This window comes from Piliocolobus tephrosceles, chromosome 18 (genome assembly GCF_002776525.5).
Source record: "Piliocolobus tephrosceles isolate RC106 chromosome 18, ASM277652v3, whole genome shotgun sequence".
Lineage (NCBI taxonomy): Eukaryota > Metazoa > Chordata > Mammalia > Primates > Cercopithecidae > Piliocolobus > Piliocolobus tephrosceles.
In genome coordinates, this window is record NC_045451.1 from 46,551,050 (window position 1) to 46,568,175 (window position 17,126).

The 17,126-nt window shown below is 37.8% G+C and overlaps 1 protein-coding gene across 2 annotated transcripts in view; it reads right to left on the reverse strand.

Annotated features, from left to right (window-relative positions):
* The window catches only part of GALNT1 (polypeptide N-acetylgalactosaminyltransferase 1), a 123,628-nt gene that overhangs the window by 6,972 nt on the left and 99,530 nt on the right, over nt 1-17,126 (reverse strand). For both annotated transcript variants that reach the window (XM_023207685.2, XM_023207684.2), the window contains 5 exons: nt 15,576-15,693; nt 13,701-13,881; nt 12,573-12,712; nt 1,313-1,411; nt 673-807 (listed from right to left, as the gene is read on the reverse strand). In XM_023207685.2, the coding sequence (XP_023063453.1) occupies nt 673-807; nt 1,313-1,411; nt 12,573-12,712; nt 13,701-13,881; nt 15,576-15,693 (673 nt within the window). The remainder of the gene's footprint in view (nt 1-672; nt 808-1,312; nt 1,412-12,572; nt 12,713-13,700; nt 13,882-15,575; nt 15,694-17,126) is intronic.

Sequence of the window (17,126 nt, forward strand, 5' to 3'; positions counted from 1 at the left end):
TTTAGCGGCACTAAATGCCTTGGAGAAGTTAAGCCAAAATAAAAAGAACCAGAGAAAGAGATATTAAAGATGTTGGTGCTGGTTCCAGAACCACAAGGCAAAAGCACAAGTTGAAAAATTAGGCAAATAGGTGGAAAGAGGTAAGTTTACCATGGATGCTTTAATTGAACTAATACCTTTTAAGTACTTCCATGTGAGCTCATTTGATGGTGGGTGGAGAGAAAGGTTCCAGACAAAAGGAAAGATAAATATGAAAGGTTCTGTTATGTATGTCACTGAGAAATCATCACAAGCCAGAGAACTTTATTAATTAAAACTTATCTTTCACTTAAGTGTTTAATTAAGTAATTTTTAAAAGCCTACTTTCTGCCTCATTTCTCCCCAACGACTACAGAACTTGAAGACATACAGAAGGAACGGTGGCTACTCAATAAACAAGGACCCAGGGATTGGAGGCAACTGTGATTTTATAAGACTAAAATTTAACTATTAGGGAGAATTAAAACATGTTTATTTTACTTATTTTTCCCACCTGTCAATATTTAGTGTATAAGACAAGTTTGATCCATATTCAAGGTCCACAAGAATTCATTCCTTTAGCTATAAAGTATATAAATATACTCAGTGACACACATAATTTTATTACTATAGGCAACTGCATAAATAACTTACCACTGGGTCATACTCCCAGAGTTGGTTGCCTTTTAGGTGGTGGCATTTGAGCATTGTAACTGGGCCATTAAGTTTGGAAACATCCAAGCAAAGGTCATCTGTTCTAATTTCTTTGTTGGCAGTATAAGAGAAAACCTGGAAATAAAAATGCACACGCATAAACAGAAAAAATAAATTAGCATTTTAAATGCCCAATTACCTGTCAGGGAAAATACAAGTATTTCAAGGTACATGATTTATGTACTTTATTAAAGTAATGAAGAATAAAGTGACTCAGAAAAGCTACCACTAATTTACACTGATGTTATATTACTAATTTTCTTGCTTACAGAGAAAGTGAAAATGACCTTGAGCTCTCTGTATACACTGAATGTATTGCCAAGGGTTGTCATCTGTTTGAATAAAAAGCACAAATAAATTTTGTGCTCAGCAATGTAAATACAGTTCTCACAATGGGCCTTTCACAAATGTTTCATTAAAAAAAAAGTCACTGGATTGAAAGCTTCCTTCACCTAAAAGTCTTTATTATTTTCTCTTTAAAGGAAGGAAAATATTTCCTGAATGATGTCATGGGATAAAAAAGGCAAAGTAAAAACAAATCTGAAAATTATCCCTTTTAAGAGTTTTCTAAGATACTCACCTGATTACCCCCCATACCATGGCAATTAAAAATTCCAACTTTTTCATTCTCTTTTCTAGCCATGTTATCTAGACACTGATTTGTTTCCACATTTCGTATCTATGGGACAATGAATAATGAAAATATCAGGAGTTGGAGAAGTTAATTAGACAGACAAACACACAGATACACTAAAAAGCAACCTAAACTTTTCCTGACACTACTCTGAAATGGCCTATTGGCCTATCACTGTCTGGCTATCTAAAATTCATTTGTCTAGAAAGGTCTTACAAACTTTATGTAATTTCTGTGTTTATGGGGGAAAATCCTTAAATTATTTTTTTTTTCATTTTTTTCAAGTTATTCCTTTCAAATTCGTATTGACTTCAAAAAACTCTACTTTGGTTAATGATTTAGAGCAATTAACTCCCTGAGGACACTATTATCAATGAAGACACGAACATTAATTCTGATAACTCCTCTGACTTAGGAGAGACTAAGGTGACTCTAGTCAAAGAGCTTGGAATTTCTTTCCTGGAAGCTGAAGCGTAGTGTGGTACAAACTCCACTCTTTCACTAGACGTTTGTGGATTACGTAAAAGGAATTTATGTTAGTCATCAGAATTAGGAGGAATATTTTAGGTAATGCTCCTGGATGTTTTGTTTCCTCTAAACTGTTGCAGTTTTAAAAGCATATGGTAAACTAACAGACATCTGAAAGTCTTAAATCTATTCCCATGTATGGTATTGTCAGCAGGTTAAGCCAGAAGAGAAACTATATCTGTCATGTAGACTTTTTTAAAAAGGTAACTAATTTTGTGTGATAAAGTAGGGGTAAAGTTAAAACCACAAAAAAGCCAGTTACTTCTATAAACAAATATACAGTCTGCATATTATTCCAATATTCCCAGGCAGCCAGGAATAAAAACTAGGGTTCTGATATAAAAGACTCAGGTTTAAACAAGTTACCTAAACCTTTTGAGATCAGGAACTGGGGGGTAATGTCAGTTCTATGCTGATGCTATGTAAGGCAACGTATCCAGGCACCTAATTCAGAGTCCAGCACGAGCAGGCTCAGAGACAGTACTCTGCACTGTTACTTTACCACTAGTCACATCCATCTTGCTATTCCACCAAAATCTCAAACTCGGCTCATTCAAAACAGAATTTTTCTATTTTCTAATATGAACACTGAATCATCTTCACATTTTAATACATCCCTACCTCATCCCCTCTTGAGAATTGCTACCTGAAACAAACCTCATTATCATTCCTCCAAAAATTTCCCATTTTCCTGATATTCCTATTTTTATTAATATTCCTACAACTTGTCCAATTATTCAAGCTAGAAATTTCAAAATGTTTTTTTCTTGGGGTCCAATACATCATATCAGTTTCCAGGAGTTCTTTTACCACATAATTTACATCATCATTTTTTATCCATTATTTTAATTGTGAAACCTATTACCTCATAAATAGGTTGTGTAAAAGATTTTATGGTTAAATACCAATTTGCATAAAGCACACCTTCCTTCATCCTGGTAGGTGATCAACTAATACCAGATGATGATGGCTATCTCACTTGAAAAAGAATTTAATTCAGATTGGGCCAATCACAGTGACCCACGTCTATAACCCAAGCACTTTAAGAGGCTAAGACAGTAGGATCGCCTGAGATGAGGAGTTCGAGACCAGCATGGGCAACACAGCAAGACCTTGTCTCTACAAAAAATAAAAATAAAAAAACTTAGGCACAGTGGCTCACGCCTGTAGTCCCAGTTATTTGGGAGGCTGAGGTGGGAGGATCACTTGAGCCCAAGAGTTCAATGCTGCAGTGAGCTATGACTGTGCCACTGCACTTCAACTTAAGTGACACAGCAAGGCCCTGTTAAAAAAAAATAGTTCATATTGTGACAAGATGAGTCTTTATCTCATACATTCACATAAAATAATCATTTCCTTATACTTTTGATAAAAATTATAAACTCTCCAATTTTGTTTTCCTCTATTTCTTCCCCCAAATGCAGATGTAAAGGTTGCTAAAGAAAGATGATAAATGCCACAGGAATTATTAGATTAACACCATTGTTATCTTCAGCTTCTCTTGCTCTCATATGGAATGGCCATTTGTTTAAATAATTGCCTTTTACCAAAATTCAAAACAAATTAAAAAAGGCAATTCATGGTGGGGCGTGGTGGCTCATGCATGTAGAATCCCAGCACTTTGGGAGACCGAAGCAGGAGGATCACTTGAGCTCAAGAGTTTGAGACCTGCCTGGCCAACATGATGAGACCCTGCCTCTGTTTTATAATTATAAATAAAATTTTTAAAAATGAAACTCTCCTGAAATTTAATAGGATTTCCTATCATGTTTTAAGTATCTTATAATAAATAAACTTAGCTAGTTTGTTTCTATAAGTGATCCTGCTAATAATTATAGTAAATTCATTGTGCTTCTGTGCTAGGCACTGTTTAAGAGATTTGTACATAACAGCTTATACCACCCTTAACAAGATTCCTACAACTAATTCCCAACATGCAAGATGTGGGCCTCTATCCCTTGGGGTTACTACTGACCATTAGATGTTCAAAGTGGAGTTTCTCCAAGGACTGGAAACCACTGCTTCCCATTAGCTGTTAGAGTGAAGAGCAACTATCGCAAGGACAAAAAACCAAACACCGCAGGTTCTCACTCATAGGTGGAAACTGAACAATGAGAACACTTGGACACAGGAAGGGGAACATCACCCGGGGCCTGTCGCGGGGTGCGGGGAGCGGGGAGGGATAGCATTAGGAGATGAACCTAATGTAAATGACGAGTTAATGGGTGCAGCAAACCAACATGGTACATGTATACATATGTTAACAAACCTGTACGTTGTGCACACGTACCCTAGAACTTAAAGTAAAATTAAAAATAATAATAATAATGAAAAAAAAAGACTGAAGAGCAACAAAACTGCATCAACATGTGGTCAGTGAGGCCCAGGTGAGGTGGGTGGCGTGGTCACAGACCCAGATTCAGGCTTGTGGTGGGACCTGGAGGCAGTCCTCCAATGTACAGGGGAGCAACTGGAGATTACACTCCTGGAAGAGCACAGCTATGATGTTTGAGTCCCTAAGTGAATTTCACATTAGAGGACAGAGGATTCTGTTTGGCTCAACAAATATGTGGCTTCTTTGTAGCTGAAGGGACAGCAGCTCTCCAGGTGGGTCCTTCTATATACTGCCTGGCTAGAGAATATAGAGTTTTCAGAGAATATTCTTCTTTTCTGTGTAGTGATACATGTGGACTACCTCATCTATGGGGCGTGTAAGATGTTTTTCTCAAGGACATGGAAAATTAAGATGACTATGGGGTAAGTTTTGTCCTTTAGGATTCTAGGAGGGAGAGGACCACCTAATAGGTTTGTTTGCTGGGAGTTAAGTTTGAAGAGCCTTTGGAGAAGGGGAAAATGAGGAACAAACATTTTCTAGGGATGCTGAATTACCAGCTTTCTAATGAGACGTGGAAGGCAGAAATGGTGACAACACATACTTGTTTCAAGTTTATCTGGGATGAAAATAGGTATTTGAGTTGGTTATTCAAAATCTGACATTTGAAAAAATTTTAAAACAGCAGCATTTGGAAAATATAGAAGGAAGAAAAAATACATTCAAGAATTGAGGACTAGCTTGTAAGGATGTTCTATGCAAATGTCTTATTTGTTGGACTTCTAAAAATAGTGACAACCTTCTGATAAGGGGTATTTTGAAGTTCAATCTAAGGAACGAATGGGCCAGATTTCTTCTGGAGTTTCCCACTCTTCAGAGGATTTTATCCCATCTCTTGGTGTACACACAAGTCTACAGCTAACTGCTTAGTGGTCTTATTACACTACCAATTCCTTTTAGTTCACTCCTTTCAAGTCACCTCTTGACTATCTTGGAAAGAGAAAAGCAAGAAGTGAGCCTTGTTTGGTAACATATTCAGTAGTCATCAGAACATCTAATGGCAACTGAGATTCTAAATTATCAGGAACCCTTAAATAAAAGGCGGATTTGATATGGGAAAAGAAGGGAGCTTTTCTTGGTTGAAGTAGATACTCCTGAATATCAATATGGTCCTGATATTCTCCTTAAACAGGTAGGAAGGTATCTACTGACAGGGTGGGTTGGGAATTTGATATGGTACATTCTTATGAATTATGATAATTCCAAATTATTTCACAGTAGAGAGAATTAGAGGGGGCATACATTAGTTGTAAGATTTGAAAACACTAGATTTGACAAGGCAAATATGGTCACCTCAACTTAGGACCTGGGAAAGAGAAATGAGTGAAATGACAGGGTAGCAGTACATGATACAGACAGATGGGTAACCTCCTGGGTTTGCTATTTTATTTTTTATCTTATTTTATTTTTGAGACAGGGTCTCACTCTGTTGCACAGGCTGCAGTGCAATGGTGCAACGTTGGCTCAGTGCAACCCCTGCCTCCCGGGTTCAAGCAATTCTCTGCCTCAGCCTCCCGAGTAGCTGGGATTACAGGCGCCTGCCACCACACCTGGCTAATTTTTTTTTTTTTTTTTAAGTAGAGGCAGGATTTCACTATCTTGGCCAGGCTGGTCTTGAAATGCTGACCTCGTGATCCACCCACCTCGGACTCTCAAAGTGCTGGGATTACAGACATGAGCCACCGACGCCTGGCCGTGTGGCTATTTTAAAACAGCAGATGTTAATGTCTCCGGCACCATCCAGTACAACTTTCTGAGATGATGGAAATGTCTATATTTGTGCTAATATGGTAGCCACTAGGCATGTGTGGATATTGAGCACTTCAAATGTGGCTACTGTGACTGAAGAACCGGGCTTTAAATTCTATTTAATTTTAATTAAACTTCATTTATTTTATATTATTTTATATTTTGAAACAGTCTCTTGCTCTGTCACCCAGGCTGGAATGCAGTGGCATGATCTTTGCTCACTGCAACCTCCACCCCCAGGGTTCAAGAAATTCTTGTGCCTCAGCCTCCCGAATAGCTGAGACTACAGATGCGTGCCACCATGCCCAGCTAATTTTTCGTATTTTTAGTAGATATGGGGTTTCAGCATGTTGGCCAGGCTGGTCTTGAATTCCTGATCTCAAGTGATCCACCCACTTTGGCTTCCCAAAGTGCTGGCATTACAGGCGTGAGCTACCAGGCATGGCCTAATTTTAATTAAATTCAATGTAGCTGACACGTTGGATGTGCAGGTCCAGATCCTGACACATAGGAGAAAATCATTCCCCATTTGTGAGGAGCTACTTGTCAATGATGGGAAAAGTTGCACAACATGCTAATAAACCCCAGTTCTCACACCCTTGGCCACCCTATGAAAGTCATGTGGAAAGTGCCCAAGTTTGGTTTGTACTTTCTGAAACAGTGTAAATCCTAGGACATCTAGTTATTTCAAGGGGAAAGATCAGTGGGTTAATGGCATTCTTCATAGGAATTGTTTATGGCTGATTAACACATCTTTCCTTACGTGGCCAGGCACACCACTGGGTCAAGCCAAAACAATCTAGAAATGATGTACAGACTGAGAGTATCATAAAGGGTGAGGAGCTGTTAGAAACAAACTTTTCTACTTGAATCATAGCAATGTCTGACTTACAGTGTGTGAATATCAACACTTTCAAAGAGTCTGTAGGGGTGAGAGTTTAGGTTTTGGGGACATGCAGATGGGCTTCATTCCCGACTAGCCATGAGACCTTGAGCAGGTTATTTACTCTAAGATTGTGATTCCAAAAACCACAATCTGAAGAACAGCATCTTGCAAGATGCCCCACTAAAAAAGGTGTTTTATGATCAGATATGTTTGGGAAATACCAGATAAATAAATTTAAATAGGTTTCTTTGTTGAAGGACTTCTCAAAGCCTTTTAATATACCATGACTCTTGGTAGGAGTGGGGAATGGTGGTACAGATGGATGTAAGATGTAAAAGAGTATTACCCAAACATATTTGACCTCAAAATCTACCTTCTTCTCCCCAGTACCTCGCCTTTCTAATTGAGCACCTTGGGGACATCAGACATCAATACTATTTACAACACAGAATTGAAAACACTGCTATAAGAACCCTTTCTCATTGGTAAAGCAGAGTTAAATCTCTCTCTCTCGGGTTTGTTAAGTACTCTAATTGAGATAATACAGACAGACAGACACATAGTAGGCACACAGTAACTGTTGGTTTTCTTTCCTTTATCCACAGACCTAGCAACTCTTCAACCCCATTTCAGAAGTGGCAACTTAGCTGTACCTGACTGTTACTTTAAGAATACTATTTTTGACATTAGGAATTGAAAATAATTGTGAATGCACTCATTCTTGGGAAACCAGGCAAGGGTGAGAGCTTAAGTTCCTTTGTTTCTACTATTAGTCTCCTCCAGAATCAGTATCTTATCTCATTAGAGTGGACAATATAGGAGCTTTGTTAAAGTATTTTTATAATCTAGTATTAGTGAATCTGGATTCACTTTTCCACTCTCTGCTGCAAGGGAAGTATTGGTTAGATATGAGAAAGAATACCGACATTAGGGGTTAACAGCACCGGCTCTCAAACCAGATGGTTGTGAGTTTAGCCGTGTTTTTTAAACTATTTATTTGTGTCTCAATTTACTTATCTGTGAAGTGGGAATAACAGCACAATTCTATAGTACTGTCCTTTAATATTCATAAAGCATTCAGATTTGTGCTTGACATAAGGTACATGCTCAGTAAATGTTAGGATTATTAGATCTGCCTGGAAAAGCAATTGGTCAGCCCCTAAAACTGACTAAACCGGTAAAGGTCTAGACTGTTTACTTTTTGTTGTTGTTTAGAATACTCAGCTCCTGGGTGAACAGCTATCAGATACCACAATGAAACACATTTATTCACGTTCTACAGGAACTACAAAAGTCAGAGTTAGCTGAAGCCAGAGGCTCTAAATTATATCTATTACCATAGTCATATTTACATTTTCTGACTTCCCTTTCTGCTCAAAAATCCTAGGATTTCAGGTTTCCCTGGACCCTTGAAGCATGGCAAGAGATCTATGAAAGGCTAAATTACTGTTGCTAGCAAAGGAAGGCTCACATGGGTGAAGCTGTGATCAGAAGCATAAGATCCCTGGCTGCACTATGGTGGGTACTCTCAAGAATGACCTCCAATCTAGAAATGACACTTTTAACCTGGAGGATGTGGCCTGGGATTAAGGGCGTACAAGGCTTAAGACCAGCTGCTAAGTTAATAAGGCGACAACAAGCAGGCCACAGAGGGTAAATGCTGTGACTTGCCCAGAAGCCAGCTGGCAAGAGGCAGGTAAGACACAAGCTTGCCTTGGCAGCCATCTACCATGGAGCAGACAAGTGTTTCTTTGTCACACGCCCAAACTGTGGCCCAGCTAACAATGCCTAGGCGTTGTCCAAAATTGGGTCAGCTCAAAATAAAAAAAAAAAAAACACAAAAAACCCCACAACTCATTTTTGGTTCTAAAGACAAGCTGCAGAATGACTGCTAGAAATCTTTCCCTGGTGCACCACTCACCCTGGGCCTTCTTTGACCAGTACGAGGTTATAGCAAAGGAAAACACATTCCCATTAATGAGGCATCGATGAGAATGAAAGGCTCAAGAAACTTAATGTAGTCCTCACTTGTTTGAAAACAAATTCCTTAAATCACAACAAAGTTCAGAGGTAGGGAGCTCAAGTCAATCCTGAAATAGCCTTAGTAATTGTTAAGGATAAATGCAGAAGTCTGTGCCTGCCCTGGCACTGGAAAAAACACCAGGCCAGATGGCTTCACCAACTCTCCACCATCTGGCTTCCTTCGGGGATCTACTTGCTTTCCCTTATCTTATATTTCTATTTTACATCCTTTTCTCTTTCCCTGATTCCCCCTCACCAACAGCTTTCTCACTCTCAGCCCATAATCCTTGTGTTCAACTGAGGAAACAAGCCACCAGATGAGAAGGTCCTCACACTTCCACCACAAACTGCCAGTTTCCACCTCCAAACCTACAGCTGCCCTGCACTTGTTCCCATTCCCCTATCTTCCTTCCTATGACAAGAGATGACCTCTCTTCTTCCCACCCCCAACCAACAACCTCTACTTGTGTACAGATTTCACCTCCTATCCATCCAAATACACAACTCCTATAACAACAGACCCCTTCTTTCTTTCTATTCTGGTACATAAACACATAACATAAAATTTACCATCTAAACTGTTTTCAAGTGTACAGTTTAGTACTGTTAAATATACTCATGCTGTTGTAAAATGAATCTCCAGAACTTTTTCATCTTGCAAATGTGAAACTCTAGACCCATGAAGTAACTCTTCTTTACCCCCTTCCCTTAGCCCTGGTAACCTCCATCCTACTTTCTGTTTCTATGAGTTTGACTATTCTAGCTGCCTGAATCATACAGTATTTCTCTTTTGGTGACTGTCTTATTATGCTTAACGTAATGTCCTCAAGGTTCATCCATGTTGTAGCATGTATCAGAATTTCCTTCCTTTCTTAAGACTGAATAATATTCCATTGTATGTTCTATCAAGATTTATAGCAGTCACTCTGTAGCTTGTGTTTAAGAACCAAGAATGAGGAGTTTTTTCCTTTGAACTGACCCAATTTGGACAATGCCTACGCATTGGTAGCTGGACCAGAATGAACGGACACATGGGGTGCTTCCACTTCTTGGCTATTGTGAATAGTGCTGTTATAAACATATAAGTAAAAATAACTCTTCAGACCCTGCATTTATTTCCTTTGGATACATACCCTGAGGTGGAATTGCTGGATAACATCGTAGTTCTCTTTTTTGAGCATTTTTTTGAGAAACCTCCATACTGTTTTTAAATAGCAGTTGTACCATTTTACATTCACACCAACAATGCACAAAGGTTCCAATTTTTCAGTATCCTTGCTAACATGTGTCACTGTCTTTTTTTTTGATAGTGGCCATCCTAATGGGTGTTAAGTTGGCTCTTTCTTTTGCATCTTTAAATTTTCTCTTTTGGGTTGCTCATATCAGCATAGTTTTATCTTAATAAACAAATAAAAACCCCTTTAAGCCCATATTCTCCTCCAGCTACCACCCATTTCTCTTCTCTCTTTTACAACAAAATTTCTTGCAAGACTTGTAAACATTCATCTATGTTGCTTCTTCCATTCTCTCTTGAAAACACGGTTTTTAACAACATCCATGGGAAACTCAACACTGTGAGATAGGCTACTGATAACATTTCCCTAGCCAAATGCAATCACCAATTCTAAGTACTCATCTTCCTCAACTTCTCTGCAGTATTCCATACAGCTGATCACTTCCTCTTTCCTGACACATCGTCTTTCCCTTAGTCTTGGAGACACCACTCTCTAGGTTCTCCCTATTTCAATGCCTACTCCTTCTCAATCCTTTTTGCTGATTCTTTCTCATCTCCATGATTTCTAAACTGTGGCGTTCCCTCTGGCATTGTCCTCGGTCTTCTCTCTCATACTTAACATTTTCTCTTCCTCAGATGACCTCATACAGTTTCATGGCTTTAAAAACCATCCTGTATGCTGACAACCTTTAAGTTTACATCTCTATCACAACCTCTCCCCCAAACTGAGTATTCTTAAATGTAAAGACCAATTCACATCTTCACTTGGATCTCAAACTTAATGTGTCCCAAACTACACTATTGATTCCCTTGAGCATCTGCTCTTCCTGTAGGCTTGCCCATCTCAGTAATGGCAGCTCTACAGTGTCTCAAGCTTGACAGAAACCTTACATAATCCTTTACTCTCTTCCTTCCAACAATACACCAGCTCTACTCCTGTTTCCATATAGTTTTTCTCCACATAGCAGACAATGTGATCCTTTTCTAATGGAAGTTTGCTGGTATCTCTCGATGGCTTCCATTTGATTAAGAATAAAATGCAAAATGCAAAGTTCTCACTATAACCTATAAGCTTTATATGATTTGAACCTCACTATGTCTTTGACCTTACCTTCTACTACTCTCCACCTTGTTCACTTTATTCCAGACAACTGGTCTCCCTGCTGTTTCTGGAACACACTAGTACATCGTCATCTTAGAAACCTTTAGGCCGGGTGCGGTGGCTCACGCCTATAATCCCAACACTTTGGGAAGCTGAGGCGGGTGGATCACAAGGTCAGGAGATCGAGACCATCCTTGCTAACACAGTGAAACCCTGTCTCTACTAAAAATACAAAAAATTAGCCGGGCATGCTGGAGGATGCCTGTGGACCTAGCTGCTTGGGAGGCTGAGGCAGGAGAATGGTATGAACCGGGAGGCGGAGCTTGCAGTGAGCTGAGACAGCGCCACTGCACTCCAGCCTGGGTGACAGAGCGAGACTCCATCTCAAAAAAACAAAAAACACAAACCTTTATACTTGTTCTTTCTTGTGCCCAGAATACTCTTTCCCTAAAAATTCATATGACCTGTCATTCACTTTCTTCAGATCTCTGCTCAAAATCACCTTGACAGGACTCTTTCAACTTCTTTATTCTTTCAACTTCCTTACATAAAACAGTACTACTGCCCACGCTCACTTGCCAGTCATTCTCTATCCCTTCTGCCCTTATTACCACCTGACATACTGTGTGCCTTTCATAATCTGTCTTACTCGTGGACTGTAAGATCAACAAGAGCAGGATCTCTGCTTTACTTACTGCTGTATTCCTAGTACTTAAAATAGTACTTGTCATATACTAGCTACTCAAATATTTGTTGAATGGATGAAAGGACTGAAGAAGTGACAATCTTCTTCAGAGTGGGAGGCCACTTTTCCTGAGATTTAATCCTGGGATAGGCCTGGTTTTGGCCCTGTCTACACATATCATTATTTGCTGCTGTGATTTATAAAAGGCAATCTTGTCCTTCTATTGATTTCTATTGCAAAAAGGTTGGATTTTTTTCCCCTATTTGGCTTCTTTTTTCTAAAAGCCATCTTATAATTACAAGTTCACAAAGACCTGCACGGAAGTCTTTTTTTTTTTAAATATATATGCAGATTTTACGGATTCACAATTGCAGATGGTACAGTCTGTTTAGGAAACACATCACTATACACAGAATAGGGAAAAACAGACTCCACAGTACACAGCTTATCTCCAGATGCATCAACTCAGTGGAAATCAACTTTTAGGAAGGAGGAATGGGGAAAAGAATATTGTTTAGACTTTCCTTATTGGAAGTTTAACTTCTATTTTTTTTTTTATAAAAAAGTAAGAACATAATAACCACATAGAATATATATATATTTCTTACCTCTCCCAATGAGAAATAGTGACGTGGAATTTGAGAATCAGGATATATATTCTCTAGGTACCAAGAAAAAGGTTTGCATTGTAGTTTGTGTCTTAGACCGACTCTTGATGATATATCTCCATAATCTACCTTTGTAACACCTGTTGAAAGAAATAGTTGACTCTGAATTATTAGTGTGGTTTTAGGTAATACATGTTTATTACTGAATCTAATAAGCCAGATGAATGAGAACAGTGGTATCAGTTGGGTGATATGTGACTATACCAAGTGAGACACTATGAATCCACCAAAAGTATAAAGCAAGGAAAAGACATTAAAATGTGTTTTAATTTTTCAGAGAAAAATGACATTTCTGTGAGAATGAAATATAAGTGATATGGGAGCAGTAAACTTCAATATATGTTAAGGCACAAACAAAAAAATCAAGGTCTATTTTGCTCAAATATTAAACAGAGCAATTGTTTGCAGTCAGGCTTCTCTCACACAACTCACTGAATTGTTCACTCTGCCACTTGACAGTCTTGCAGTAACTAAAAAATAAGGATGGACTAGTAACAATGTCAGGCCGACTTATAGCTGATGGAAGAACTGTTCCTACAAAACTCTGAATAGCAAAGTTCCTGGAAAGAAGGCTCTTGTGGCATGTTCTGGGCTCTCGGTGGCCTTGTGATACTTGATGAAAGCCTCCTATGACAGCATTGAGGGGCTGCTTATAGAGAATGCTTATGACCCACTGCAGAAACAGTGGTTTTGTTATGTTGAATGAAAACTCCAAGAATCAAGAAAAAGTCACGCAAGCTAGAAAAACAGCTGAAAATTTAACAAGATGAAACTTCACAGGAATAAATATTAAATGTTGTGGTTAGGTTTTTAAAAAAATAGAACATCTGTAAAATCTGGGCTAGCAACACTGACCTAGATAATTTACTACTGTTAATTATGTATTATTCTAGGCATTCTGCCAAGCACTTTCTATACTGTGTGTGATTTCATTCATTCCTTACAATAACCTTATGACGTAGGTGTTCACCTTTGCTCAAAGCTTCACTTCCACGCTTCTTAATTCTCCTCCAGGATCAGGGTCAAGAAAGGTACAGTCTTGTATTTTTAATGCAAAACAATGCTAACCTGGAGAAATTATATAGAAGAAATTCTTGAATTCATCCATCCACACTTCTGCAAGTCGTCTGTTATTTTTATTGATAATCTGCCCTGTGCCTCCTGGAAACGTGTAAGGTGTAGCTTTCCGAAACACATGTCCAACATGTGAGCATGTAACGATTTCCAAAGTTCCTCCACACTGCCAAATCTGAAAACAGCAGAGATGACCGTAAGATGTAGCTGAGTAATCAGGAAATGTTCACTTTAGTTTTCCCATAGCATTTTTCTTTTCAATTAAATAGGGGTTTGGCTTTTGTTTAAACTTAAATGGAACATATTGTAGTTACTGGTAAAAAGCTTCCAAAGTACCTCCATACTACCAAATCTGAAAATAACAGCTAATACCATACATGACATTGATAGTTAAAAAAAAAAGTGTTGACATCTATTGGGTTCCACAGTTGGAATTTCGCAAAATCAGGGGCACATGGTGGGCTCTGACTGTACGGTTAGGTTACAAAGTCAGTGCTTCCTCAAGAGAAACATTTCTCTAATTTAGGTTCTGATCAAACCAAAAGTTGAAGACTAAAACAAAGAAAACATAAGTTACAGGCTAAATACAGAAAAGACATGAGATCTAGAGCAGTGTTCTTGTAACTGCAGACCATTATTCCTAAGAGAATCATAAATTCAAATTGATGAATTGCAACCCGTACTTGTTAACAAGGACATACTGTTTCACAAAATGTTTAAATTTTATGTTTTGTGTGTACAGAGTATATAATGTATTAATGTGATTCATGGTTAAAAACAACCACCAAACAAAACCTGACCACAGAGTAGCCAGCCAGATTTTCATCTGTTCACCCCTTTCCAAACCTGTGTCACGGCTTATACATGAAACCAAACCTATGAATCTAAACTAGATCCATTGTAAGTTCTTCAGTGAGATAGTAAAAGCATGTTTTGTTGTGTTTGTTAGAACAATAAAAACAAAAAAGGGGGTAAAAGAAAGATGATCAAGTATGTGCTTACATCCTTAATTTAATGAAATCCTTCTGTTCCTTTCAAAATATATTCCCCCAACCAAGTTAAAACTCTCATAACTCTTTACAATTAAAATAACATTTTGGAAAGTTCTGATTTTGTTAAATATTCAGTGTTCCTACCTTCAAGTTTTCCCAGGATCATAAAGTGTTAGAGCTGGATAGGATCTCCAAGATGATCTAGAGTCCAACCCTCTCTTTGACAAGAAGGCAAAGCGATTCACTGGGAACAAAGTGAGCTCACTGGTTCAGATTACAGTACACGTCAGTGTGACTTCCACTATAATAAGTTACGTGTCTAAAGTTGGTTATTTTCAAAAATATGCAATGCCATTTAAATGATATGTTGATTCTAGTGAACATGAAATGCAAAGACTTTATATGTAGACTGGGTTAAATCAATTTAGAGTCATTTTGGAATTCTTTTGCGTTTCTCTTTTTATTGAAAAATATAAAGCTGGTAAAGTGACTAGGTTTTATATAAAAAAGTTTTCACACTAAAATAAAAAGCATATTACAAAATGTGAAATTTATGTTTTTGAGAGTAAAGTACCAAAGTAGCATATTCAAACTACATATTAGTTTTTAGAGCTTAAATTACTTCCTTGAAAATAATAAAAGTTAAAAACAACGGGAATCTTGTGTATAGCTGGACTTCAAAGGTAACTAAATTATTTGCTTCAATAGTTTATAATGAACCCTTAATATCAGTCTTTTTTATGGACCGAAGGTTCTGAAGTTACATTAAACTTGTATTAAATTCAATTTTTATTTTTTATGTAGAGATACATGAATAATCAAAGCACATCTATACTTGAGGTTAAATAAAAGATTAATTTTTTTGAAGGGAACTTACCCTAAAGGAAATTTCTAGGTTTTCTCCTCCCCAAATATCCATTCCAGCATCATATGTTCCAATTTCCTGAAAGTAATCTCTGTCTATTGAAAAAAGGCCTCCTGCCATGGTAGGTGTTCTGAAATTCAATAACGCTATACCATTAGCAATTTAAAATTTACAATCAGCGTTTGTTTTTAAAAGCAGTTTCATAACTATTTATAACTACTGAGTAAGTACTTATTCTCACACTCTTCATAAACTTTCACAGGCCCTAGGGGTTTTCTGTGTTTTATGCTGTTATTTGGTCTTCAGACATGACCTGCACTATGGTCATGCTTCTGCCCAGACATCCCTCTCTGTCACAGTTCTAAGAGTACTTTCTGTCTTTCTTGGCTTGGTCCTCAGGTCCTAACTGAGTTTAGATCTCAAACTCCTTAAATTAAAGCTATTCCTCACAATCCTCTCCATCTGACTGTGCACCCACTCCATGGATCTTAGTAACTTCAAGGCAGTTGACTATATTAACCAAGCAGATTCAGGTTAGAGTTACCATGCTACATTCTAAAGGGTGGCAAATATTTTAAACACATAAGATAAACAGGATGGAAACAACGAGGTCTTTTCCCAATACCCACAAGAAATCTTTAAGGACAGGAGACAAAATATAGAATAAAATCAATATGTTCCTTCCTGACTGTATGGTATATTTTCTGCAAAAGAGGAGCCTAATTCATCAAAATGGGCTCAGGTAGGCAAAGGGAGTGGGAACATGTGAAATTAAGCAGAAAAATGATTAAGAAATGAAGGAAGATTTAAATAAATGAATATCAGCCCATTTGATTTTTATAAAGAACAAGTATGGAGAAAAAGTGAACTCTAACCAGGAGAAAAAATAATTAAGTTACAAGGACCGAAGATACCACGAAAACTGTATTTTAAGATGAACCCTAAAATGTACTCATTGCCTTTCTAGAGGAAACAGTTGTTTCAAAAAAAGGTTTGCACTTATTTTGATTTTAGAAGAAAAAAAGAATGAGAAAAGGGTTTAAAAGAAACAGCCCAAAATTCAGAATTATCATTTAATACAGGGGTTTCTTGACCTGAGTTTTTTGTGTGCTAAATCTTCTGTATGTACATGTGCATTTTTCTCCATTAGAGAAGACCCATAGCTTTCACCAGATTTTCAAAAAAGTTTGCCATCTTTGAAATGTTTAGGAACTCCTGATTTAGATAGTGAATTGCACTAACAGCTAAAGAGAAGAAAAGTCCCCTGCACTACTAAGAACTCAGGCTAAGGAAAATAGCACACAGTCAGTGGAAAATCTCTTCTGTATTGCCAGAACTGGACTTGAATTCAAGGGAAGGCAGATGCAGGAGGCCCAAAAACAGAAGACAGCTGAAGCCTGGTTCTGAAGGAACTCTTAATACAGAAGTAGCAGGTTGATATAACTGGGATAAATTTTAGGATGGCTCAGAAGAGCTCAAAGGTCTCAATTTCATGTTCTAAAAAGAGCATGAGGATTTTTATTCCATCCTGAAAAAAAAAATCTATATATGACCAGGTAGAGA